Source organism: Danio aesculapii, chromosome 16 (assembly GCF_903798145.1).
Source record: "Danio aesculapii chromosome 16, fDanAes4.1, whole genome shotgun sequence".
In the NCBI taxonomy this organism is placed as follows: Eukaryota; Metazoa; Chordata; class Actinopteri; order Cypriniformes; family Danionidae; genus Danio; species Danio aesculapii.
This window is the reverse complement of record NC_079450.1, coordinates 39,898,344-39,925,911: the sequence shown is the minus strand read 5'-3', so window position 1 is coordinate 39,925,911 and position 27,568 is coordinate 39,898,344. Positions and strand designations below refer to the sequence as shown.

The 27,568-nt window shown below is 34.3% G+C and overlaps 2 protein-coding genes across 2 annotated transcripts in view; one reads left to right on the top strand and one right to left on the bottom strand.

The window, feature by feature from the left end:
* Positions 1-114: 114 nt before the first annotated feature.
* Positions 115-16,716, bottom strand: cpvl (carboxypeptidase vitellogenic like). The gene is made up of 13 exons (XM_056474772.1): positions 16,599-16,716; positions 15,854-16,044; positions 12,392-12,510; positions 12,078-12,192; positions 10,777-10,835; positions 7,873-7,952; positions 7,728-7,794; positions 7,493-7,615; positions 6,403-6,534; positions 2,319-2,417; positions 2,036-2,209; positions 1,571-1,753; positions 115-421 (listed from the first exon to the last, which is right to left on the bottom strand). The coding sequence occupies exons 2-13, from the start codon at positions 16,032-16,034 to the stop codon at positions 317-319; spliced, it is 1,437 nt and encodes a 478-aa protein (XP_056330747.1). The 5' UTR covers positions 16,035-16,044; positions 16,599-16,716; the 3' UTR covers positions 115-316.
* Positions 16,717-21,096: 4,380 nt separating this feature from the next.
* The window catches only part of chn2 (chimerin 2), a 120,380-nt gene continuing 113,908 nt past the window's right edge, over positions 21,097-27,568 (top strand). Inside the window, exon 1 of the mRNA XM_056474773.1 lies at positions 21,097-21,528. Within this exon, the coding sequence (XP_056330748.1) occupies positions 21,480-21,528 (49 nt within the window). The 5' untranslated portion in view covers positions 21,097-21,479. The remainder of the gene's footprint in view (positions 21,529-27,568) is intronic.

Below are 27,568 nucleotides of genomic sequence, written 5' to 3'. Positions count from 1 at the left end.
TAAGCGGTTTTGATATAAGTTGTCTGGTAATGATTTCAAATCACAACTAATAGTTCAGATCATTTCACATAAATGAAAATAAACATGAATAGAAAAAGAAGACAACAAAAGTAGTACATTATACTCAAATCATACTTTAATCAAAAAATCATCTGCAGATCATGTACAATAAAACAGCCCTTACACTTAACAGAGCCTAATAAAAATATAAACCATTACAGTACCTTCATAAGAGCACACTATTGCATTGAAATATACATTACGCAAGTGAACACGGATTCATTCACTGTCACATATTATGTTTGATCTCAGTCCATCAGTGAGATGTAAATCCATCTGTAGAGAGGAATCTGTCAATCATGTCGAATGATCTCTCTGGTTGGTCATAAGGTAAAATGTGCCCGCCTCCCCTGACAATAACCTGAAGAAAACAGAGTGGAATTTCGTATTAGTATGATTTACGGCATGTTCGCAACTAATCCCATCATATAAGGCAATTAATTATAGCAAATAAGGCTTATAATTATAATAATAATAATAACAACAACAACAATAATATATAATGATGAACAATGATAATAATAATAATAATAATAATAAAGAATAAAAATATGTAATGAACACAATGATAATAACAATAACAACAACAATTATAGTCATATATAATAATGAACACAATGATAATAATAATAATAATAATAAGAATATTTAATAATACAAACAACAATCATATATTATAGTTCAACACAATAACAACAACAAAAATCATATATAATAATGATGAACACAAAGATGATGATAATAACAACAACAACAACAATAATAAACTAATACTATTAAACTATAATAATAATAAAAATAATAATAATCATATATAATAATGAAGGCAATAATAATAATCTGATTAAAAAAAAATATAATATATAAAATAATGATGAACACCAATAATAATAATAATAATAATAATAATTATTATATAATGATGAACACAATAATGATAATAATAATAATAATAAACAATGATAACACATATACATTTTTTTAAAGATGATAAACAAAAGAACTATTATTTTTATTATTAATATTCTGAATTTAACAGCACTTTTAAACCAATATTTAAATACTTAAGTTACATTTAAATATATAAACGAACACTTTAAAAGATAAATATTTTGTGTATAATTTGTCTTTGTGTATAGAGACAAATATTATGTAAAAATGTTCTAATATATATATACATATATATATATATATATATATATATATATATATATATATATATATATATATATATATATATATATATATATATATATATATATATATATATATATATATTGATATGAATAATATGAATATGAATTTAGCCTATGAATTTATCACATTTTACATGTAAAGGAAAAACAGAAATATTTAAAAATATTTTCAACTGAAAATTGCAGTTTTCTATTTTTAAATATTTTAAAAATGGGTTTGTTCCTGTGATTGCAATAATTTTAATATGCAGGCCATTATATCTACTAATAAACCAATCTTAAAAACACAAACATCTAGCAATAAAAATCCTCACCTGAAAGAACTCTCTAACTTGTCGAACGTATCCTGCGACTTCAGTGTCGCTAGGCTGAACCTTCCAGGGGAATCGCTCTGCGCTCTTATACTCGTCTGCTCCAGACCAGCTCACGGTGGGCAAGAAGCGCTCAGTCAGAGGGGCCGCGACGATCACATCCAGCTGACCACTGTAGATCAATACCTGAGAGACACAATCACAGTTTTACGGCACAAAATCAAGACATACAGTATGAAAATAATTATTAGATATTATTAAAATTTATAATTAGAAAATTATTATGAAATAATGTACACGTGGCCGCATCACCACCTCGGATACATGTTATTTTATCAATTATTCCTTATTTAGGTCTTCTAGTAAAACAAAACTAAAATTAAATTTTAAATGAATAATGAAATATGTTGTTGTTATATCATTTAATCTAAAACAACAACAACAACAACAACAAAATGGCGTCCTCACTCTATAGTTCTCCATCAAGATGCCCAACCAGGGTTTGATGGACTTCATGACATCCTGAAGCAGATGTTTCTCCACGTCTGAGCCGTCGTTGAAGGTCAGATTCCCAACATGGATGGAACGTCGAACCTCTGGTAGGGTCACAAATGAAGAAAAATACTCCTGATCTGGAGGTTCCTGGTTAGAAACAAAAATAAAAACAGATTTAGACAGAGACTACTCATTCAAAACTAATATCCAACTCTTTTGATTGTTAATAAATGTGTCGGTAGACTCGGTGCATTACCTGACACTGCATGTAGTTAAAGTAGTTGGTGCAACCAGTGACATTCTGGAAGTATGAAGGATAAGGAACAAGATCTCCATTCAGTAAGCTGTCAAACACCTGTGGAATAAAGGGGATGTTTTCAGAATCCATTTAAAGGTCCTGTGAAGTGCTTTGAAACGTGCATTTTTTATTTAAAGTTTTATGTAGTCTCAACTAAAACATGAAGACAGGACATATAGTTTTTGTCTCAGCTCTGCTTCCCTTTTAGAAACCTATTCATGTTTAGCTGAAATGAATGACAATTTCCCATATGAAACTGGAGGGTTAGATAACACCAAAACAAAAAATTATTTTATTTACTAATCACCCTCACCTCATGGGCTCAATTTAATGATCTAGGCGCAAAGTCTAAAGTGCATGGTGCAAAAGCAATAAAGGCGTATCTGAATCCACTTTTGCTATTTTAAGGACAGAAAAATATGACTTGCACCCCAGCACATAGTCTAACAGGGCTGTGCTTATTCTCTTTATGAGTTATGGGTGTTTTTTGAGCATGCCATGCATTAAACCAACCATGGTGCGTTTGCTATTTACATGGCGGACTTTGCAAGAGTAAAAACTGAATGGAAAAACTAAACACTTCACTTGCATAAAAACAGTTTAACAGACCATCTGCGCAAGTATAAAGAACGAGACTCCTCCATTCGGCCTCTTTACTTTACTCCTTTATTTTCATGAATAAGAAAATTGTGTTGTTCGCACTCCACTGAAGACATCCATTAGCCTACATGTTTAATTTAGTTTGTTAAGCGCAAAGATTTGTTTCAAAACTATTTCTAAATTCAGTTCTAATTTCCAGCAAACAAATAAATGAACAATAATAACAAAGTGTGGTCAAAAAACTGCGTTCTATCCAAACACACGTCCTGTTCTTATGCCCCATATGGTGAAGCATATATCTTCAAAACCCGACAAATCTAAACTTGTTTTTATTAAAACAAATATAAATATACATGTCATAAATAATACTGCTAATAATAATTACATTATAATAAAAATGCTAATTGTCATAAATGAACTGAAAAAAAAAAACAGACATGAAGGCATAGAGGTAGTGGTTTTTATATTTATGTAGAAAATAATAATTTTTGTAACATTTATTTTTTTTTCTATGTGTTAAGATACTTGTGTATTGCTGTACATCCTGTGTGTATTAAGTGTTTGAACCTGCATAGCCGCATAACTAACGTGCTCTGCACTGGTGTTTAGACCAGCTTTTACTTGGTCAATGGCATGGTCTTAATTCAATTTCTCAAAATAGCAATGCAACAACAATATGCCTTAACACACTTCCTTTATAGACCAGAACACCCATGAGTCCTCAAAGTGGCGCGAATGGATTTGCCATTTAAACAATGTGGCACAAAACGGGAAAATTACAGCTGCGCTGGTCTGAGAATAGCAACAAATCCCACAAAACACATTTAGCACCTTGTTGCGCCGGGTGTACGATAGGGCCCGAAATGTTTAAAAGTACAGAAAAGAAACCAAAAATTCTAAACAGTCTATTGTGAATTCAGTGGATCAACTGTAATCATATGAAGCTCAAAGAACACTTTTGTGCACTCCCTGTTAACAGAGCCCACAATGGAACAAAAATTAGAAGCCTTCATAACTTTTATAAAAACGTGCAAACACTTCCGGCCTGTCTCGACTGAGTGGTATGGTACTGTAAGGTATGCTTTTATGGCCGTTTCCACTGTCAAAAGGTACCTAAAAGCAAACTGTACCATACCACCTTTCAGAAGGGTACCTAGCACAACAAAAGGGAACGAAAAGGTGGAGCAAGACGCACAGCTGAACGCTACTGGTTTATGGAGATACGTCACTCACTCGTGCCAGAAGCAGGAGATTGAAAACAAAGGAACCTCCATTTTTAAAAACACAGCCGAGAGATTAGACCGTAATAATATATACATATAATAACAAGCTATGGTCAACCAGAGCTCAAACAAACCTTGTCGTCGTCTTGATGAACAGCCACAATGCCAAGAAGAAGAGCAGAACTACCCTGTGTGCCGTAGTTGTTTACAAGGCCGACTAAAGTGTGAGCAGTTTCGCTTTCTCGCTTGCACTCGCCATGCGTCTATATTTGAAATAACGAACTTCTTGAGCTCATGATAATAACGTGCGCTTGATTATTGAAGCTCATTCTGACATTCCAGAAACTGACAAATGCAACAGGGACACGCAAAAAAACAAACAAAGAAGTAGCCCGACAAAACAAAGGAGCAAATGATTCTTTCTGCAACCTATTAGATGAACAAACTGCCATGTTTAACTATTATCATCGCCTTTTGGACTATTATGAACTTGGAATGACGGAATTACTCTCTAACAGAGGTTACATGTGCTGGTGAAGATTAAAGACACAGATAGGTTTGCACTCACTGGGCTATGTTGCGTGTTGTTTTTGAACACAAATAAAGACTAAATGTATGCTGTGTGTAGTTTTTCTGTAATTGGTTACATTTCAGAGACTGTAGGGGTCTGTAAGCTTTCAATTATGTTGCATTTATTCATTTTATATAATTGCAGACATTACAGTAGGCTGTTTTGCCCTATCATTGATCTGCAGGTATAATCAAATCCTGTACATAGAAAGATTAGTAATGAACATTTATACACAAGTGTTTTTGTGTATAAAGCATCTGTTTTGTGAGAAGTGCTTCTCATATGGTATGTGAACAACTTGTACAGCTTTACTTTTACATTTCCTTGAGCAAGAATGACGTCGACTGAAACTTTCTGTACCATTGGTACCCTTTTGGCAGCGGAAACGCAAACCTGATGAAGGTGACCCGTACCGACTCGTACCGTACTGTACCACTCAGTGGAAATGGGCCATTAAGGGGAAAGTTCACCCAAAATAGAAAATTCTGTCATTATTTACTCACTCTTCACTTGTTCCAAACCTGTTTGAGTTTCTTTCTTCTGTTGTATGTAAAAGAAAATATTTTGAAGGATGCTGGAAACCTGTAACCACTAACTTCCAGAGTATTTGTTTTTCCTACTATGGAAGTCAATGGTTAAAGGTTTTTGGCTTCCCTCAAAATATATAGTTCTGAGTTCTACAGAAGAAAAACACTCATAAAGGTTTGAAACCACCTGAGTTAGAGTAAATGAGTAAATTTAAGTAAATGTTTATTTTTGGATGAACTATCCCTTCAATATTTAATACCAATCGATCAGCTAAGGGCATCTTTAATATGTTAGAGTTTGCAGAGTTGCTGAAAAATCACATTTTAATAAATGTTTAATATATGTTTTTCCTGCGTTTTTGTTGCATTTACACAGTGTAGACCAGCAGGTGTCATGCTAGCATGTCATGTTTTTAACACTTTGAAATGGTAAATAATTTTTTTTCAAGGCATATTTGGTTCTGCTGTTTTGAAGCGTTGGAAAGCTTTGTTTCTCCAATAACCTCCAATCTCTATTATACAGGTCTAAGAAGAGGAAAACTTCTACATTTTCTGCTGATAATCACAAGGGTGTTCAGAGTCGAAATTAAATTTGGCCTTTTTAAATACCAGGGAGAAAAAGTACAGAAATGAGTCAGAGTTTAAATGTCAAAATTAATGTCCAGCTTTTACCCTCATTTTAAAAGATCCTATATAACTAGCTTATAAATAAAGTTATTATTATGGGAAAAAGAGACTAAACTGCTTTTGTTTGCCAGCATATTGTAAATACAGGTTCAGACATCTGTGCTGAAGTTTCAATGGCTTCTACATATAAAATTGGTTCAAAATGTTGTAAGTGATAGGGCTGATGAAAAGGCATCTTAATAACAAGCATCTAGTGCAGGGGTGTCCAAACTCTGTCCCGGAGGGCCGGTGTCCTGCCTAGTTTAGCTGCAATTTCCTTTAACACACCTGCCTGGAGCTTTCTAGTGTATCTAGACAGAGCTTGATTAGCTGCTTCAGGTGTGTTTAATTGGAGTGGAAAGTAAAATACGCAGGACACCGGACATCCAGGACCGAGTTTGGGCTGCCCTGGTCTAGTGGAACAGATTCCGTATCTGCTGAAAAACAAGGCTCACTTGGAAGGCCTCCACCCATCGCTGCTCCTGGATCAGTTTGACTCCTGCATCTGTCTGCATCTTCACATGCTGCCTCTGCAGCTCATCCACCAGACCCGTCTGATAGAGGAAATCTGCATAGCCTCCCAGCATCTGAGACAGAGAAGAGAAGCAGATTTAAAGTCTGCATATTGCCAACAGAGGAAAAACACTTTACAACATGGCCTCGTTTGGATGCATTAGTATTTTTTAACGAATTGATAAATATAAGAGAAAAAAGTTGATAGCATCAAATGACATTAGGTAAAATAAAATTAAAGCATATTAACAAAGATTACTGTATTATTATTATTATTATCATCATGGTAATTATTATTATTATTATTATCTGTTTTATGGTGAAAAACAGACTTATGCAAGATATGAAAAAAGTATTTTATATTTTTTTAAATAAAATAATTATAGACATTTAAAAAATATTATTTTTGAATCTGATATGATTTGAAAAATATTAACTTAAAAAGATTTTTTTAAAGAACTTTTTTTCAATAATATTCTTTCCAAATAAATATTTCATAAATCATATCAGATTCAAAAATATAAACAATTTCGAATAAATAATATTCTTTGGAAATATTTTTTTCTAATAAATAATATTCACTTTATAATAAAATTTTATATTTATATTAAATTTATTGATATTTACATTAGATATATTGATATCCATTAACGAAATATTAAAAACAAATGCTGCATTATTCCATAAAAATAAGAGCCTATATTGATTTCAGTGTAATTCTAAAATATTTATTATCTTTGAAATGTTTGTAAATTAAAATAACTAAAAAAATTAACTAAACATGTAGTTAAAAAATAAAAATATATAATTGCTTATTGTTTGGTCATTTTAATTCACAGAGCAAGAAGTGGTGTTAAAGATTACAACAATATTAATAACGTATTAGTAAAACTTACAAATCAACAAAACCTAAGATTAATAAATGCTGTAGTAATGCTGCTTAGTATTAGTTCATATTTACAGCCAAATTGCTTTAAGTCATAATAATAATCATCAACATTTAAAAATAAGCATTTTTAAAATATTATTCACCAGCTCAGGGTCACATAGTCCATCTCCAATGGCCATTCCTTTGAAATTGATCTTCACTTTAGCGGAGGGATTGTTCCTGTGGATGTAGTATCCAATTGCTGGAACATACTTTCCTGCATAGGACTACAGATGTCAAAAAAAAAAAAAAAAGTTATAAAACAAACATCAAATTCTTTTGACTCCATAAAGACAGCAGGATTCTTATCACATCAATCCAAAATCTCCCTTTTCTCACCTCGCCAGTAGCATAAAACGGATTTGACTGGAACTCGCTGAATATCTGGAAAAACTGGGTCAGGGCACTGCAGAGGAGATTAAAAAGAATAATATAAGATCACCTGCACTGCTTTAGATAAACAGTAAAATCACTGACACTGTACCTATATAAGTCTCTGCCCACATCATCCTGGTTTTGGGCAAACCCTCGGTCGTCTTCAGTGAAACTCCATCCAGTCCCAACCTGAAAAATAAACCACACACAGATGACTTAAATGTACAGAAACAGTATATATGAAGAAGGGTTGTCAATCAAGACTATTTTCAGTTCATAATTTGTGTAATAATTAGATTATATGTCAAAAAATCTACACTCAAGACAGAAAATATAAAGTAGCTATGTATTCAACAATGGGTTCTGATCATCATTTACATGTTTTTTTTTTTAAATAAGTAAAATATTAACATTTTCAAACTGCATTAAAGGCCAGGGATATAATATAACGTATACAGTACACATTTAATAATACATGCTTATTTGTTTTAAGAATGTATTAAACCAATACATTTGTGATTTTTTTGCACTTATTTTAGTCTAATGAAAAGAAAACGACTGTAATACACTCACACATATCCTGCATACACATCATTTATTTTATTTAGCAAAATCAATCTGAGTCAGTATATTTCAATTGCAGTTCATAATTTTAAGGTCATGTTCTCAAAATGAGATTCTTGTGCACTGAGCTGTAAATCTCCACTTCCGCAGCTTACATAAATCAACCTTCATTTTTATTCATATCTACATTCTGAAGGTTTTTAAAGAGGGATATTTTCATTAATTTTATGCCCGATAAAACATTTTATTTCATTTCTGTGCCTGTTTACAATGTTTTCTGTAACTTAATGTAATGTTTGGATATTTATAATAGAAGTTTATGCAAATGGGCACCTATTTAATTAAAGTGTCTTATTTTTTATTTTTAAACATATGATTTTTAGAGACCTTGTAATGCAAAAAAAAAAATGCAATTCTTGATGTAATCAATTATCTGGAAAAGTATTGTGATAACCATTTTTTTTAGCCTAATCACCTGCAGTTTCTTGTCTTTTCATACATTATTTCTATAAACATATTTCAGAAAAATCACACAAAAAACTATTTTAAAATAAACAAAAAACAAACAAACAAATAAAAATATTAAAAAAAACTGTTATTACTATATATATATATATAAAATACACTTATTTATTAATGAAATTAAAATTTAATAAATAAGTAAAATAAATAAATAAATAGTTGTAATTTTGACAGCCCTTATCTTCAGACAAGTCTAAGGGCCATTGGTTAACTATGGTGTACATCAGGCTAAAAACCACCCTGAGAGATACACACCATAGTTACCTGACGACCCTTAGATTTCAGTACTGTATTCCACACAGCAGTTAGTTAAACTCAAGACGGCAGCGGTTCAGTCGATTCAGCATGCTGAATCTGCATGAGGGCCAACAGCACTCTGTTTGGCTGTTGTTTAGTGAACAAGCCAGTGCATACACATAAAAGCAAAACTAATTAAAACAAGCAGAGAGTTCCAGATGTCTGTTCTACTGTCACATCATCTTACCTGAGCATTTCAATATGTTCATATTCACATAAAATTAGCTAAATAGGAGGAAAGAAAGTATTCAATACTGGGGCTATGCAATATGACAAAAATCTCATATCACAAGATAAGTTGTCTCATATTCTGATAACGATATATCATTATATAGTACCATTTTTTTTATTGACAAAATGCAAGTATATACTCAGAAATGTACTACTTTTGTCATCATATTTCTCACTTAGAATTTTAGGGCAAATGTTTGATTAAAAAAAGTAGAAATACTAGATAAATATTATTAAAATATAAAACATAGTTCAAAAACTAATGATTACACTGCAAAAAAAAAAATGCTTCTTACTTAAGAGTTTTTCTTTTCAGAATGTTTTAGAGGTCATGTTTTCCGAAAGAAGTCAAAATGAAGTGAGTTTTTTTTTTTTTTCTTAAAACAAGCTAAATCTGCCAACTGGGTAAGCAAAAGCACCCCATTGGTAGATTTAGTTTGTTTAAAAAAAAAAAAAATAATAAAAAAAAAATAATAATATATTATATAAAATATATATTATATAAATATATATTATATAAATCATAGTTTTACATATTTAATTTTGACATAATTTCTGAAAACAACACTATATGTTTTGCTTGACTAGAAAATGCTTCTTGATTTAAGAATTTGTAGATATTTGGACTAGAAACAAGACAAAAAACCCTAAGAAAGATAAGCATTTTTGCAGTGTACATGTCCAACATAAAAATAAAAAAAAAATATTCCTAAATAAAACGCAAACTGTAAGTAGTAGTGTAGTAGTGTGTCATTCACTTTCGTCAATTTGTGAAGTTTAGTTCCTCGCCACTGGCTTGCTTGGTTTGAGACTGCACATCTATGGATTTGCTCTTCAGTGTTTGGACAGTCAGCAGTAAAAATTAAACCATACTAAACTGAATTAAACAGAACTTTAACTAAAACTTCTATGTGAAGCTGCTTTGACACAATCTACATTTTAAAAGCGCTATAGAAATAAAGATGACTTGAATTGAATTAAACATTTTAATTTCAAGACTGCAACTCATAATTCTGTTACCTGTGTTTCTGTCTGCATCTCCATATTAGCATGTATACAAAATATGAATAAATATTACCACAAAACAATGTATTTTGTGACGATACAAAATAAACACCAGAGCATAATATAAAACGATAGATTTTTTATTTTGTTCATACGTTATATTGTCATATTGTACAGCCCTAATCAACAGAATTGTGAGATTGTTTATTTGCGGTTCTAGTTTCTGTTTCCCTTTTTGAAATGAGGAATAAATACAACTGATACCTGCTGACCCAGATAGTCCATTTCCTACATGTAGGCACAGCACTTTTAGTTTAATTATCTTTAACAACAATGTTTGTCTCTGCTAGTTCATTGATTGGCATCAGAATGGCATGTCATAGTTTTAACTTACCGGGTTGTCAATGTAGAGAACTGAATAGCGTGATGTCCAGGGGAAATCCCTATAGCCCACTGCAAAAACAGTCAAGAGTCAGATCATCTTTCTAAGGTAATTTAATACACTACTTTTGAGACCGAAGATTTCTAAAGGAAGCGGAGCTACAAATTTCTACGTTTCAACATAGTGGCTAAACTTTTCCCCTCTGATGACATGTACAAAGGGAGAATATTTATCAAAGTCTTTCTACAGACTGTTTTTATAAAAATGTGACTATTAAAAAATAAATTATTATTTTTTTACCATTTGAGGCAGGCTATAATGAGGCATGGGCAAAACTACATTGAAATGTATTTTAAAATAAAATACCAAATACCTCAGTTTTACATGTATCAAAATAAACTACAAAATACAGCAGCCACAAATGTATCAAAATAAAATACTGTATTTTGAAAATATTACAAAATACTTGTACAAGGGAGCATGACATTTCTTCGCAAACCTTTTATCAATAGGCATATTCGATCAATCCCTTCACCATTAAATTTACTTTCTCTTTTATTTTAGCATAATTTTTGTACAAATTTAATTTAGAAAGTCCTGTCTTGAAGATGATCTCTTTAATCACTGTCAAAAAACATCTAATGCAGATAATGAGTAGGAATATAGTACCATATCTTAACAGTCTTATATTTAAAGAGGTGAAATATGAAAAGGTTATTTGATATATATATATATTTTTTGTTCAATAAATGTAGTTTTTGTGCAATTGAAATCTTCAATACCTTATGTTAAAACATTTGAACATAAAACATGATCTCTCAAAAAAAAAAATAAATAAATAAAAAAAATTCAGTTTCAACATAGTGGCTAAACTTTCCCCGTCTCATGACATGTACAAAGGGAGAATATCGATTAAAGTGTTTCTGCAGATTGTTTTCATGTAGTGTGATTATTAAAAAATATATATTAATTAATCTTTACCATTAGAGGCTGGCTATAATCGCACATTGTTGCCACACAACTGTGCTTCAACCACTTCTAAAAGGTATGTTTGCATAATAGGTCTCTTTAAATAAGATGTTTTACTTGAGAAGATGCAAAATGTCTTTGTTTCAAAATTGGGTTACCACCTCTGCCTCTTTTTGAACCAGGAAAACCATGTGATACTGTATTTGAAGTGCTTTTAAAAATATATAATAGACTATAGATTTTCTATTAAGCAACAACATATTATTTCTGGCATTTCTAACATTTATAATGTGAAAAAAGAGAACAGCATGGTAATCTCTCTCTCAACAGATGCTTCTACTCACACGTGAGGTTCTTATATACAAAATATGGGCCGTGCTCCACAAACAAGCCGAACATGGAGGTTCCTCCTGGTCCTCCCTGCAGCCACAGCAGAACCGGAGCAGTCTCTGGTTTATCCTAAATCATAAAACATGTACAACAATAAATCAGTGTGCACTGCAGTCCACAGCAATAAAACCTTATATACGAAAAAATGCTGTCAAGGACTTCTAAAAACACCTGACACCTAAAACTATACTGCAGTCAGCTGAACTACCTTATCTTTAGTATTGTTCGTGTGGAGTGTTGCAAAATGAAAAGAATGGTATTATACTACCTGGGCAGGGAAGAACCAGAAGAAAAGGTTGCTGTTGTAGGTCTTGTTCACAGTGAGATATCCAGAGTAACTCTTGACATTGGCACCAGGAAGGGGACCCACCAAACTCAGTTTTTTGGCTACACAAACACAATGCATAGAATTGTGTTATCAGTGGTGTAAAGTAACAAATTACAAATACTCAAAACTACTGTAATTGAGTAGTTTTTCCTCAGGAATTGTAATTTGCTAAGTAGTTTGCCTTGAGTACATTTTTAGTGCTGTATCGGTACTTTTACTCCACTATTTTCCTTCAACCTGCAGTCACTATTTCTTCCATGTCTATGGTGATTGGCTGAAGTAGAAAAATCGGTTCTATGATTCCTGTCCAATCAAATTGCACATAGAAAGTAAATCGCATCATACTGAACAACCTCAAGACATGGGCGCTTTATAAATGCAGCAAACCTTTTGAAAGCATTAAAAATGTGCAAGACGATGTCCAAAATCTTTACATGCATTGACCCAGAGACTGTTTATAGACCACATGTTACTGATGAGAAAACGAAGGATGCTGACAGTATGATTACTGAAATCACTAAACAGCCTTAAACGATCACTAAATGGAAGGAATGAAGAATGGAAGAAAGGGCCGAATGAAGGAAGGAAGGAAGAACCGAATGAAGAAAGGACCGAACGAATGAAGGAAGGATTCAAGGAAGGACTGAACAAGCTAAGGAAGGAATGAATGAATGAACGAACAAAGGAAAAGGAAGGAAGGAACGAACAAAATATGAACGGATGGACGGAGGAATGAAGGAAGCACCAAATGAATGAAGGAAGGAAGGACTGAAGGAAGGAAGGAACAAACGAACTAAGGGAGGGAGGAACGAAGAAAGCAACAAATGAATGAAGAAACAAATGAATGAATGAAGGAACGAAGGAACTGACAAAAACAATAGAAGGAAGGAAAGAACGAACGAAGGATTCATGGAAGTATTGAACAACTGAAGAAAGGAAGGAACAAATGAATGAATGAATGAATGAATGAAGGAAACAAAAACTGTAGAAGAAAGGACGAAAGGAAGGAATGAACAAACGACGAACGAACTAAATATGAACAGACGGACTGACAGAGGGAAGGAGGGAAGAATGAAGGAAGGACCAAAACCAAATGAATGAAGGATTCAAGGAAGGACTGAACAAACAAAGGACGGACGGAACGAACATGGGAAGATAACTAAATGCGTTTACATTCAGTACATTCTGTAGTGCATCAACTTTTCACATTGTAATACTCACTACTTGAGTAATTTTAAAAGGGCTACTGTTTAATCACATTTTGAGTAAAACTTACAACAGATACTTTTACTCTACTTGCTCTACATTTTTGAGCAAGTAATGGTACTGTTACGTGAGTATGATTTTTCAGTACTATTTCCACTACTGATTATCATATAGTATTAAAGTGGTAACTGTTCAGGCATTTGAAAGGAAAATTTCAGTATAAGATTGAAATTTATAATATTGCTGCAGTAAGGCTCATCTCAAGGGTTCATTTTTATGGAGGATTTTTATGGATAAAAATGAAAATCAAATTATCAATTTAATAATTGAAAAATTATATAGAAATAAAGTAGAAAAATAAATTACATTTTAAATAATGCCATTGGAAAGTCTACACATGGGAGCAATAAAAGTTTTTTTTTTTTTAATTTTCATTTATTTTCAACTAGAGAAAAGCGTGTGGCAAAAGAAAAAGAAAAAACCAAGTGGCAAATAGAAAGAAAAAAGCATTTGCAAATGCCTTTTTATTTAAAATGTGCATTTTAATGCATTTAAAATTATTATTTAATATACTGTTTGATTAATCAGCGTTTTAAAACAAATTAAACAGCTATAAAATTGTCTATTCATTTATACATTTTACATGTATTTTTAAATGCATTGTTTTTATTGCTTTATTAAATTACATTTAAAAACACAATTTAAATAGACACATTTAAATAAGTAATATTTATTTGTCCATTGTTTGTTCATTTTAATTGTGATTTATTTATGCACATTTTAATTTTATTAAAAGTTATTAAATTGATAATTTCATTCTTCATTTTATTTCTAACCTGCACTCCTGGTCCTCCATAAATTTTGGGGTTATTCATGAGTTGCTCACCAAAACATATTACTGGCTGTGTGCTTGGTGATGCTATAATAAATAATTACATGTATGCTGATGATTTGATCATCTTTTCAACCATATTTGTGCAGATTTTGGCCAGAGATATGATGTGCAGTATAATTTAAAAAAAGAGTGTTTACATGACGTGTAGAACCAAAGAATTTAGAGATATGATTTTCCCAGATTTGTATTTTTACCAGGGGAAGTTTTAAATGTTAGTAAAACTGTTAAATATTTAGGGCATGTTATTAATGAAGATATGAGTGATGACAATGATATGTACAGGGAACGTTGAAAGTTATATGTTCAAGCAAATATGCTGGTGAGAATGTTTTATACGTGTTCGGAGCAGCTTAAGGTAAACCTTTTTAGAACTTATTGCAGTTCTTTATACACAGCTCCTCTGTGGTATAAAATTTTAAAAAGAGAGTCTCCATAAGCTGCAGGTTGCATACAATGATTGTATGAGGATTTTTCTTTTAAAAAAAAAGCAGATGGTGTAGTGCAAGGGAGTTATTTTGTAAGGTAAGAGTTTGATAATTTTTTGCTTTGATGAAAATTTTGATTTATAAGTTTCTGTCGATTGGAGAATACTCAGAATAGCATTTTAATGCTGTCGATAAACTCTAGTCTTACTGAGGGACGTTATCAGTCATCTTTGATAAAATATTGCCATAACATTTTTAACGCAAGTTGTATAGGTTGTATTGTTTTGTCTGACTTTTGTACTATTGGACCTAGTGTCTGGAATAAAATTATATGATTGAATTATGAAAAGAATAATACCACACAGGGGTGACACAGTGGGGCAGTGGGTAGCACGATCGCTTCACAGCAAGAAGGTCGCTGGTTCGAGCTTCGGCCGGTTCAGTTGGCATTTCTGTGTGGAGTTTGCATGCTCCGGTTTCCCCCACAAGTCTAACATGTGGTTAAGGTGAATTGGGTAAGCTAAATTGTCCGTATTGTATGTGTGAGAATGAGTGTGTATGAATGTTTGGATGCAGCTGGAAGGGCATCCGCTGTGTAAAACATATGCTGAGTAAGTTGGCGGTTCATTCCGCTGTGGCGACCCCAGATTAATAAAGGGAGTAGCCTTACAATTCAGCCTTAAAGCTTTAATTTAGCCTACTTTTTTAAATAATTTATTAGTGTGGCTAGCTTATAGCATTAGCTTGGACTGCTGATTTAATCATGTTTACTTACAATTACTGTTTGATAAAAATAACAAAAAGAAAGCCATTTTAATATCTTCCTTTTCCAGGTGGCTTTTAAAAAGTTGATGAAGAATTGAACAGCAAGCATACCTTCTTCTATCTTGCCTTGCTCCAGATAGGGGGTGAGCATCAGTGGTTTGCCCGGGTCAGTTCCAAAATGCGACTCGCTCACCCGACGTGTTTTGCGGCAGAAGAATGAGGAACATCCGCGTGAGCAAACTGACTCCAGAACAGCCCAGAGGAAGAGCAGCCTCAGCGCTTCCTTCAGCATTATAAGTGGTCTGAAGTGCAGACAGCAAAGAAATGTGACACGGGGATCTATGATCGAGCATGATATTAAAAGGCTCATATCGCCAGCGGTCTGTCCTTACATGCCTAAACTTATCATTGAGGTAATGTTGGTTTTATAATTGCACATTCAGACTTTCTCCTTAATTATTTAATTTCATAAATGTATTATTTGCAAATTATTTTATAATTTTGAAATCATATTAGCAGCCAAAGTGCATCATTGTTTAATCAATTAATCAGTGCTAATGTTGTTTTGAAGTCAAATTTGCATGTGATTTCAGACCGAATATTCAAACACTATATGGACTGTTACAATGAACGAATGTGCGAATATAAAACCAACTTTACCTCAATAAACATATCAGGGAAAATAAACAACGACAAATCGTGTCGAACAGTGCAAATACTGTTAATTAAAGTACACGCCACATTATGCATAAGAGGATAAACAGTAAACAAAGTGCAATTGTGATAGATCGGTTGTTGAGTTACACAATAAAATGTTTCCTAATTAAAATCTTTTCCTGATTAATAACTGACTTACCTTAAGGCCAAAATCCCACGAGAAATCCAGAAACCGTTTACACTGGCAGATGAAACATGAGTAAATTAAAAATCAGGTTGTTGTCACGCTGCTGCTGCAGTCACATGACTACATGGGCGCTGTGTCATGTGATCGAACTGAACCAGGAAATTTAGTCAAAAATAGTGACTCCTAGAGGCTCATTTTAGAGTCTACCTGAAAATGTTATACATTTGCTCTATATTTGTGCTACCTACTGATTATCACATGTGAACGTTTCTCTGGGTTACATTAAAAAAAAGAAAGAAAAAAGCTCTTATCTGTAGAAATGTTCAATTCCTGAATATCCAAAACCAATGAAACTGGTTAAACCTGGCATTAAATATTAAATTTTGGACTTTTGAGCAAAATCTCTCAATAAAAACAACCAATTTGCTAATTAAATTGTGTATAGCCCACAATAAAATTCATGAGGTAAATTAAGAACTGGTAAATTACAGGTGACAACCAGTGCTGACCTGATTTCTATGAATAAAATGTACAGCATGTCACAGATAACACAACTAAACACATCATGCATCTTTAAATAATGTTTTTTTATTATTCAGGGGTAAGCAAAATACAAAACTACATAGCTCTGTGTGACATAACATAACTTGACTTTGATTTATCACACCTGAGTTCAATTTCTCAAGCCACACCTAGCCCTGATTACTGCACACTTGTTCGTGATAAAAAAAAAAAAAAAAAAAAAAGAAAATCAATTAAATTTAACATACCTGACAAAGTGAAGTAGACCAAAAGATCATCAAAAGCTAGATATCATGCCTAGAAATTCAAAAATAAATGAAAAATATTATAATTGAGATCTACCAGTCTGGAAAAGTATAAAGCCAGTGAGAGCCATTATTTACAAATGGCAGAAACATGGAACAGTGGAGAACATTCCCGGGAGCGGCTAGTCAATCAAAATTACCCCAAGGGCAGCAACTCCTCCAAAAGATCACAAAAGACCACAAAACAACATGCAAAGAATCACAGGCCTCACTTGCCTTAGTAAAAGTGAGTGTTCATGACTCCACCATAAGCAGTGGCCGATTTAGGCATGGGCAATGAGCAATGGGCGATCACCCAGGGCGGCAAGGACATTTTTACAGTGTTTCTGATAATATAATTTTCTTCTGGAGAAAGTCTTATTTGTTTTATTTCGGCTAGAATAAAAGCAGGTTTAATTTAAACAGATTTAATTTAAACAGAAATCGGGGAAAGAATTAACAGAGGGGGCTAATAATTCTGACTTCAACTGTATGTGCAAAAGATTGCAGCTTTATTGATGCAATCCTTCCAATAGACAACAATAGCCTATGTGACATCTAGTGTATATATCTATGAGTGACCTAAAGTTGAAGTGAACTTAAAAGCACACTAGCAAGTCCACTTCTAAAAATGGCCGAAGAAAAACAAAATGAGTACTTTGGAGTGGCCTAGTCAAAGTCCAATTGAGATGCTGTGGCCTCACCATAAAAAGGTGGTTCATGCTTGAAAACCCTCAAGTGTGGCTGAATTACAACAATTCTGCAAAGATGAGTGGGACAAAATTTCTCCACTTCTCTGTAACAGACTCATAGCAAATTATCGAAAGAAATAAAAAAAATAAAAACCTTGATTGCAGTTATTGCTTCTATAGCTGGCCCAACCAGATATGAAGTTTATGGGGCAAACACTTTTTCACTCATACGCAGTTTTAAATTTTGTTTTCCCTTAATAATAAAAACCTTCTTTTTCAACCTTCACAATTTCTTTTTTTTTTTTGTAACTTTGGATCATTCATTCATTTTCTTTTCGGCTTTGATCTGGGGTCGCCACAGCGGAATGAACCACCAACTTATCCAGCAAATGTTTTACGCAGTGGATGTCCTTCCAGCTGCAATCCATCTCTGGGAAACATCCACACACACTCATTCACACTCAAACACTACGGACAATTTAGCCTCCCCAATTTACCTAAACTGCATGTCTTTGGACTGGGGGAAACCGGAGCACCCGGAGGAAACCCACGCGAATGCAGGGAGAACATGCAAACTCCACACAGAAATGCCAACTGACCCAGCCGAGGCTCAAACCAGCGACCTTTTTGCTGTGAGGTGACAGCACTACCTACTGCGCCACCGCGTCGCCCAACTTTGTATCATATTTATATAAGAAAAACATGATTTTTAAGAGGGTGTGACAATATTACAAGTCTTTCAATGCATGGCGTCATAAAGATGCTAACTTTTTAATGGCCTTTGATACTGATTGATTGAGCCATGTTTAAATTTATAATTTTTTTCTACAAAAATACACCAGTGACCTCATCACTCCTATATTACTGCACCACTGTGTGTTGCTGCTGTTCAAGATATTATAAATCTTAGCAAATTAACTTTTTTATTTATCATTTACTAAATTACTAAATGGTGCTATACTAAACCATGGATGTTTGTGCAGGTGTAGGTGCACAGATTGCAAAGTGCAGAGAGAAAATTATTTAAAAGTTTACACTTTCAGGTGGTTCAGTTTGATCATCAAATTACATTCTTTATTGACACTTTATATGCAAACTCACCATGCCATAAAACTGCCTGGTTTAATACTCTGCTGAGAGACTTTTTTGAGGGACTACTTTTTTATACTGGAAGGATGACATTTGCAGTAATGATTACAGTAATTATATATTTCTATTGTGCAGTTTTAAAAAAAGCAGTAATCTCAGTGAAGCCATAAAGTGAATTTAAAACAGCTAGGGCTTTCTGAGATACTCTTAGTTATCCATGCAATCTGCAGTTTCACATGGATTATTGCTTTTATTTCTAAAATAGCTACCATTATATAAAACACAGTCAATTTGTAAATTACAATTTTTGTGAGAAAACAGGTCCTACAGAAAAAAAGAATGCACTGAAATACAATACATATACTGTAACCTTAGTCATTCACTCGTTTTCCTTCGGCTTAGTCTTTTATTCATCAGGGGTCGTCACAGCGGAATGAACCGCCAACTTATTCAGGATATGTTTTTTGCAGCAGATGCCCTTTCAGCTGCAACCCAGTACTACGAAACACCCATACACTCTCACATTCACACACTAGGCCAATTTAGTTTATTCAATTAACCTAAACTGCATGTTTTTGGGGTAAAGTCTAGATCGGATACACAGCCGGCCGGAAATGTGGTATGCACATGATATAGCAGTATTTTTTTATGACACTGTATAACAATGATTAATATTTTTAGGGTTTAGGGTCGGGGTGAGGGTTGGCATTAAAAAAATTATTATTTTATTATTAAATTATTATTATTAGGTAATTTTATAGGTACAACTACTGTTTTTACATTACTGTGACAGTTGGTTTAGGGCTGGGGTGGGAGTAGACGTTAATAAAATACAACAAATTGGAAATGTAATAAATAATATACATAATTCTCGTCAACTTCCGGCCGCAACCATATCCGATCTAGCAACAACCTGTTTTTGGACTGTCGGGGAAACCAGAGCACCTGGAGGAAACCTACCCAAACACAGGGAGAACATACAAACTCCACACAGACCCAGCCAGAACTCGAACCAGCGACCTTCTTGCTAACCACTGAGCTACAGTGCCACCACTATAATCTTAGTATAAGTATAAATTATTGGAAGTACTGTTGCCTTACATCAAGAAGGTTGCAGGTTTAAGTTTGCATGTTCTCCATGTGTTCGCATGGGTTTCCTCCATGGGCTCCAGTTTCCCCAGTATAAAGACATGTGGTATAGGTGAATTTGGTAAAACTAAATAGTCCATAGTGGATCAATGTGTGTGTGAACGAGTGTATGAGTGTTTCCCAGTGCTGGGTTGTGGCTAAAAAGGCATCTGCTGCTTAAAACATATGCAAAAGTAACTGGTGGTTCATTCTGCTGTGGCGACCCCTCATAAATCAGAGACTAAGCCGAAGGATATGAGTGAATACACACTCGAGGTGGTTATACAGTAACATCATCAATTATTCCTTACTGAATATTTTACCACACCCAATTGAAAGTATGTTGCACTTGTCTATCAACATCAATAAAATTGTCATAAAAAGCAGTAAAAACTGCTATTTATGCTGCCATATTTTATCAGCTCTTTATTATACATGTTATGAAACAATAATCTACTTTTCATGCTAGGCTACCATTTATTTTAGTGGTTTATAATGCATATTTTTAAAGCAATGGTACAGCAAGGTGTGCTGCTATTTTTACTGTGCCAGTGTTGTGTGCTTTAACATTGTAGCATGTAACAAAACACTTGTAACAAAAATGTAACATTTTTAAACAACACTAACGGAATGCAACTTTCTTATATGAACACGCAGCCCACAGCAGACAATCATGCATCTGCGGTTTACAGTATGGTCAGGTAGACAGGAGGAATGTGCGCGCTCCGGTGACGCGCGTTTCTTCCACTTTAAGAGGCGGATTCGCCTCTGTGTGTTTATTACGAGCCTTGAAGTGGCACATGGAAGCAATACAGTGCAATCACCGACTCTAAATATGGCGAAACCTACAGTCACGGACAGCACGCGGAGCGACGGGGAAGTTTTTTTGTATTCTGCATTTCACAACAGTGAGGAGTAGACGAGTTGTCATATTTTCTGTGCGTATATTTGAGCTCGTATCAACTAGTTTCACCATATGGTTCTTCTGCTGCCACACACGCGCCTGTAAATGCGGCAGCGTTGGCGACTCCCGTCTGCTCCGACACTCACAGCTGAGCATTATCGGCTCTTTTGGAGGAACTCTGGAGAGAACGGTCAGGAGAGCAGGGACTGGGATGGAAGAGCTGTCAAGCCCTAACAGACGCCAGTAAGCGGGGAGATTCAGTGAATTAGACGCGATGGCAGCGTCCAGTAACTCCAGTCTGTCGGGCTCCTCTGTCTCTTCGGGTGAGTGAATCCAAAATTTTTACGTGTGTATTGTGTTTGGGGGTCTGCATAAGACGCAACGAAAGCTGATTTTTAGATGGTCGGTAGTTTCATGTTTGTGGTTTTGGATGTAATTAAAGCAGGCAGGATTGAACATGGTGAAGAGGTGTGTCGTACTGTACCTTTCCTTCATTCAGGATGAAATAGACCCACCTTTAACTTCCTAAACCAATGCAAGAGCATGCAATCGTTGATATCACCAATGCACGCTGGCAGAGGGTTGTGTAATGTCACACTCACAGTGCACGAGTTATAAAGGTTCATCTTTATCTATGTGTAATTCATGATAAACACATTTACGAGTCTTTAGTTTGGTCACGATAAGTGTTTGCTACATTGTGGTGGACATTATAAATATACATGTACATTTAGATTACTGTCGTGTCAAGTAATACCCTCATTTTATGTCCTCAGTGAAATATCTGCATGCACAGAAATGTGTTTAATTAAAAAAAATGTTTGTTGTTTTCCTATAATATATAAGCAAAATATTATATTATTTATGTGTCAGACCTGTCATCTAATTTTCCCTAACATGTCCACAAAAAATTACTTTTGTTAAGTAAAAAACAAAAATAATGAGCCGTCTTACCATGGATTTATACACTAAAGAAAGCATGAAATATTAGATATTTTTTGATATTTGAGGAAATGTCAGCATCATGACCTTGAATACAAGGGATACAAGGATGATATCTAAATGAACTGTACAACTGTCAGCTCTGATTAGTTTAATATTTGGAAATATACTGTAGCTTGAACTGACATAGTGCATTTTATTAAAGTCAGCATGAAATTTTTGTTACATTTTTGGCCTTGTAATTTTTACTCAAAATATATTACTTATTCTTCTATTGTTTAGGGTATTTTACACAATGACAATGTGCTAAAACTTTCAAAAAGTTTTGCATACATTCAAAACAATAAAAATAAAATAATCCCTATTCAAACGTATCTGCAAAAATGACAAAAAAAGGTCTGTATTATTGAAGCCAGGCCAGTGATTTGCATGGTAAAGAAAAACTATAGACAAGAAAACATTTGAATTCGTCAACAGAGCGGTAAATACAAACAAATTAGATGGCTCTTTTTCTTGAGCAGCACAAACACAGTCCAGTTGGCTGTTGTTTTGGTTGTCGAGTACTCATACATGCCTGTAGACTTCATCATTTTGACAAAATAATGTACATTTTCAAAGGACTAAAACTTTAAAACTGCAAAAGTCAGTGTTTTTCAAAATTTGGTTGGCTTGTAAATTATAGGCTAAATAAAAAGGCACACTTTGTGAAACAACCCATAACAGTGATAATGTAAAACATTGTTTGCAATAACTTTTTCATCAGCGTCAGACTATCAACACTGTGAACTGGCATCAACATCAACAGTTGATTTCTCAGAAAATGCACCAAAATTTAAAAACTGTAATGTTTTGTTGTGTCCATTTAAACATGTTGTAACGTGGGAACCAAAAACTGGTTTGTACACATCTAGAACAAGTGCACTTCCCACCCATTGTCTCAAGGGATTTAGGTTACAACAGCCATATATCCTAAATCCCAACATTTCAGATTTTTTTTTTTTCATCGAAAATGAGTCATCAGACATTCTCATGGGCGTGTGATGAAAACCAATTACCCTAAAAGCTGTTCCTCTCTCTGTTTATTCACTTGAAAGATTTTCTATTATCCTGATCTTATTATCCCTATGAAATTATTGATGTTGAAAATGAGCTTTTAAAGTGACCTGTCATCTTTCTAGCTGAGCATTGTACAGTGTTCAAGCTGCATTATCTCTTAGATTGCCAATATATCAACTTCCGCTTACAATAACTACTAGAAATATTTTCACATAACTGCATATTTTAAAAGCTGCAGTACATAGACTTAAATCTTCACAAACATACACTATTTTTTTATAGTCCTGACTTCTGTCCTTATTCGATCAATACAGTAATATTGTGACAAATTACTACAGTTTAAAATTACTGTATTTTTTTATTTGAATATATTTGATGTAATTTATGATGGCAAAGCTGAATTGTCAGCTTCATACAGAAATCATTGTAATGAGTTGATTTGTTATTTCCTATTTTAAAGAGAGGCTGTTGTGTTCTTAATATATTTGTGGACACCATGAAACACATTTTTCTGTATTCATTGATGAATAGGAAGTTCAAAAGGACAGCATTCATTTTATAATGTTAGAAATATCTTTAATGTTACTGTTTATTGATTTAACGTGTCTTTACTAAACAAAAAGTTTTCTTTTCAAACAATTCTGAACTATTCATTTTTCAATGCTGAATTATGAAGTACTGTATGACAAATTCCCATTGTTTATCCCAAAATGTGCCATAAAACAGCGTCAATGTCTAGAATCTGGTTTGGCAGAAGGTGTGAAAAGCAGAAGGGTGTACAGGTGGTTAAATATACAGAACACAAGTGTGAGGCGAGATAAGGTTGGAAGCGCACTCAAATTCACTCCCACATACAGTTAATACCCTGCTCTTATGCTGCTCCGCTGGCAGTTACGTTTTTAAGAACTGAAGGTGGGATGTGTATGATCTGAGGGACAGAACATGTCTCAAGAGAGCACAAGTTCAAATAACAAGCTTTGTTGCATGGGTGTGTAAAGAAGAACGTTTTTTAATACGCATTAAGTGGAAACCTTGGGAGACTGGTATCCTTGTTTTCCCAGGTTTAAAATTGCACTTCTGGTTTCAGGAACTTCCCTTCAAAATTGTAAAAAAATTATATCAGATAATAAACTTGTGCTACAAATTCATTAATTCATTCATTTTCTTTTCGGCTCAGTCCCTTTATTAAACTGGGGTCGCCACAGCAGAATGAACCGCCAACTTATCCAGCATATGTTTTACACAGCGGATGCCCTTCCAGCTGCAACCCATCACTGGGAAACATCATACACACTCATACACTACACTATGGACAATTTAGCTTACCCAATTCATGTCTTTGGACTGTGAGGGAAACCGGAGCACCTGGAGAAAACCCATGTGGACACGGGGAGAACATGCAAACTCTACACAGAAATGCCAACTGACTCAGCCGGGGCTCGAACCAGCGACCTTCTTGCTGTGAGGTGATACCCACTGCGCCACCGTGATGCCCTTGTGCTACAAATTAGGGCTTTAATTATTCAATTTCTGTACCTGAATACTCTTTCAGTTTGACTCTTTCTTTACTCTATTGTAATTATTCTTACCTGAAAAATCACATCAAGCAATCTAAATGAATGATTTCTCCCCACAAATAGAGCTATTCAAGCCACATAAGCAATATAAACCCCAGAAAAAAATATTGCAATGTCAGATTTTTCCAATATCGTACTGCCCTACTAAAAATTATTCATGTGTTTATTAAAAACTGAGTTCTGTGCTTTATTTTTATCTGTTGTGAAATAATGTTACTTTATATAATAATATAATGTTAATATATAATATAGCTGCAAGCAGCAATTAAGGGGCCAAGCAGTTCAGACCTATAATGAGCAAAGTTATGGCTTTGATCAAAGCTCTTCATGGAGTTTAGTGTTTTTTCCTTTTTTTATTCCAACTTTACATCAACGTTCAATATATCTTTGTAATTTAGCATTTTTGGGGTTTTTTATGGAATGCTGAAAAAAATTTATTCTAATCTAAAAAGTTGCCTTTTGATTTTCAGTGAATGAACTGTGATGATAACAGTCTACCTGTCAGGTTCTGTGTTGTTCCAATTGCTCCCTTGTTCTTTTTTACCGCCACTAGTTAATGTTTATTGTAAAATTATATTTAAAAAATGTTTAGACAAAAAATATTTTGATGCTGCTTTAACTTATTTTAGGAAGTTAATAAAGTTTGAACTAATTTATTTTAAGTTATACAAAGTTTAACATAATATTTTTAGTCATATTAAAGGGCACCTATGGTGAAAAATCTATTTTTCAAGCTGTTTGGACAGACATACAGTATGTGCATGTATGGTGTATAGACCGTCATATTGGGGTGATATAAACACACCCAGTCCTTTTTTTCAATTTAACAACATAAAAACGATGGACCAAATGGAGCGGTTTTCAGACTGACCGCAACTTTACGTAGGAGTGCGGTCCCCCCGCCCACCGAATTGATTGACAGCTGCGCGTATTAACATGTCCTGGTAGTCACGTGTATAATCATATCAACAAGACCAGACATGCACAAAGCAACTGGGAATAAAAGGTCTGTTCAGTTTGCTAGGATGCGCGTGAACTTTGTGTGACTCATCTATGCAACTGCACAACAAATACTAATTGGTAAAGTTCTTACTGTAGTATTTCTCACAAACGCTACGTGAGATCTGCTTGCTTTAAGTCTGTCTGTTGTCTGACGCAGCCAAGGGAGGAGATTAAGGCACACAGAAAGGCAGGTAGAAACGGTGGGCAGGGAGGACTAGCCTTAAAGGCGCAGTACGACAAAACAGCCCCCTAGTGAAAAAATTTATAAAATAGAATCTTGCAAAAGGTATAATGAAAAATCTGATGGGTGTTTTGAGCTGAAACTTTACAGAAACATTCTGGAGACGCAAAACACTTATAATAAATCTGAAAAAAGGGCTAACCTAGGTGCCCTTTAAGTTTAACCTAATATTTTTAGTCATATTAAGTTTAACTTAATATTTTTTTGATTAGAAAAGTTTATTTGAATCAGCTAAAAAACTAAAAAGCCAGCATAAATTAATGGTACAGCTTTGGTCAGTATCATGAAATTACCATATACCATACCTTGTACCATGATAACCTTCAGCAAATAATCACAACGAAAAAAATCAGATATTGTCAGACACCTAGTCTAATTTGCATCTTTGAATAAAAACATAGCTACAGATTGTTTACAGTTTAGCACAAGTTACTCCTATAACTTGCAAAGCATCATGGGACATAGGAAAAGGACAGATAGAAAGTTGGTTTTATTCACTTCATGCTTGCTATAAGTCTTCATGCAGAGAACCGCTATTCCTCCCCCACGCCAAGCCACGGGCTCATATAAAGGGATCAAGCCAAGCCATGACTCTCCGTGGTTGCCGTCCATTCCCAAATAGATTATCTCACATGCATGTTGCTGAAGAAGCAGAACTGCACTGCGGCCTGTAGAAGGCGGAGAGTCTTTTCTGCCTGCGGTTCGGAGAGCTGTCATTAGCTCCGTGCCCCCGGTGTAATCATCAGATGCCATGTACCGCGCCTCTACCATGCTCGCCGTGTCTGTCACAGCAGTATCATTATGCACGAAAAATGCTTTTTTGGCAGGAAGCTTGTTCCATCTAGTTTGTGTGCATGTAACGTGCGCACGCTCTGCTTTATATTAGCCAAGGACATGGCTGTAAACAAATGCAGGGCAAACTGGGGCTCTGCTCAGCTCTTCTGACATCAAAGGCCAGCTTGAGCTTTGATGTTTCCCTGAAGGAAAACTGCAGCTCAGAGCTTGCGAATGCTTTCGAAATGGTGAAATTGAAATTAGGGGCGATTTCACGGGTTTGTGCTTTTAATCTGAAGGGGTGCTGTTGACTTAAGCTTAGGGGACTTGACCAGAAGGTCGTTGGTTTAATCCTAGTTGCCGTTTTGCTGTATAGTTAAGCAAGACGTTTAACCCCAATTTGCTCCAGCTGGGTTGTCTTGATGATACAGTAAGTGCACTTCAGTAAGTCGCTTTGGATAATACTATGGATAAAAGCATCTGCTCGATAGCTACTTATAGACTTATGAATCTGAATGGGGTTTGTTTTTTTCAAGTAAGTGTGAAAAGGCATTCAAACATTATTACAACTTCAACAGTTAGGCCCTATCCCAATTTTATTTTTGTACCCCTACCCCTTCCCTTTCCCCTTGGCCCTTAAAACCGAGTATGAAGAGGAAGGGCTTCAAAATTTACCCCAAGAAATAGGAGAGCACTACAACACCTGTACACATCATCATATGTCATCGCGATCTCATGTTTAATGTGAGATCAGACGATCGCGACTGCTGT

What these genes read in the sequence shown, in the direction of transcription:
- cpvl (XM_056474772.1), bottom strand. Translation starts at nt 16,034, where the DNA reads ATGCTGAAGGAAGCGCTGAGGCTGCTCTTCCTCTGGGCTGTTCTGGAG. An exon ending in TGTATATAAGAACCTCACGT is followed by an intron (nt 10,836 to 12,077) that starts GTGAGTAGAAGC and finishes CTGTTTTTGCAG; the next exon opens with TGGGCTATAGGGATTTCCCC. An exon ending in GTGGGCAGAGACTTATATAG is followed by an intron (nt 7,795 to 7,872) that starts GTACAGTGTCAG and finishes TCTCCTCTGCAG; the next exon opens with TGCCCTGACCCAGTTTTTCC.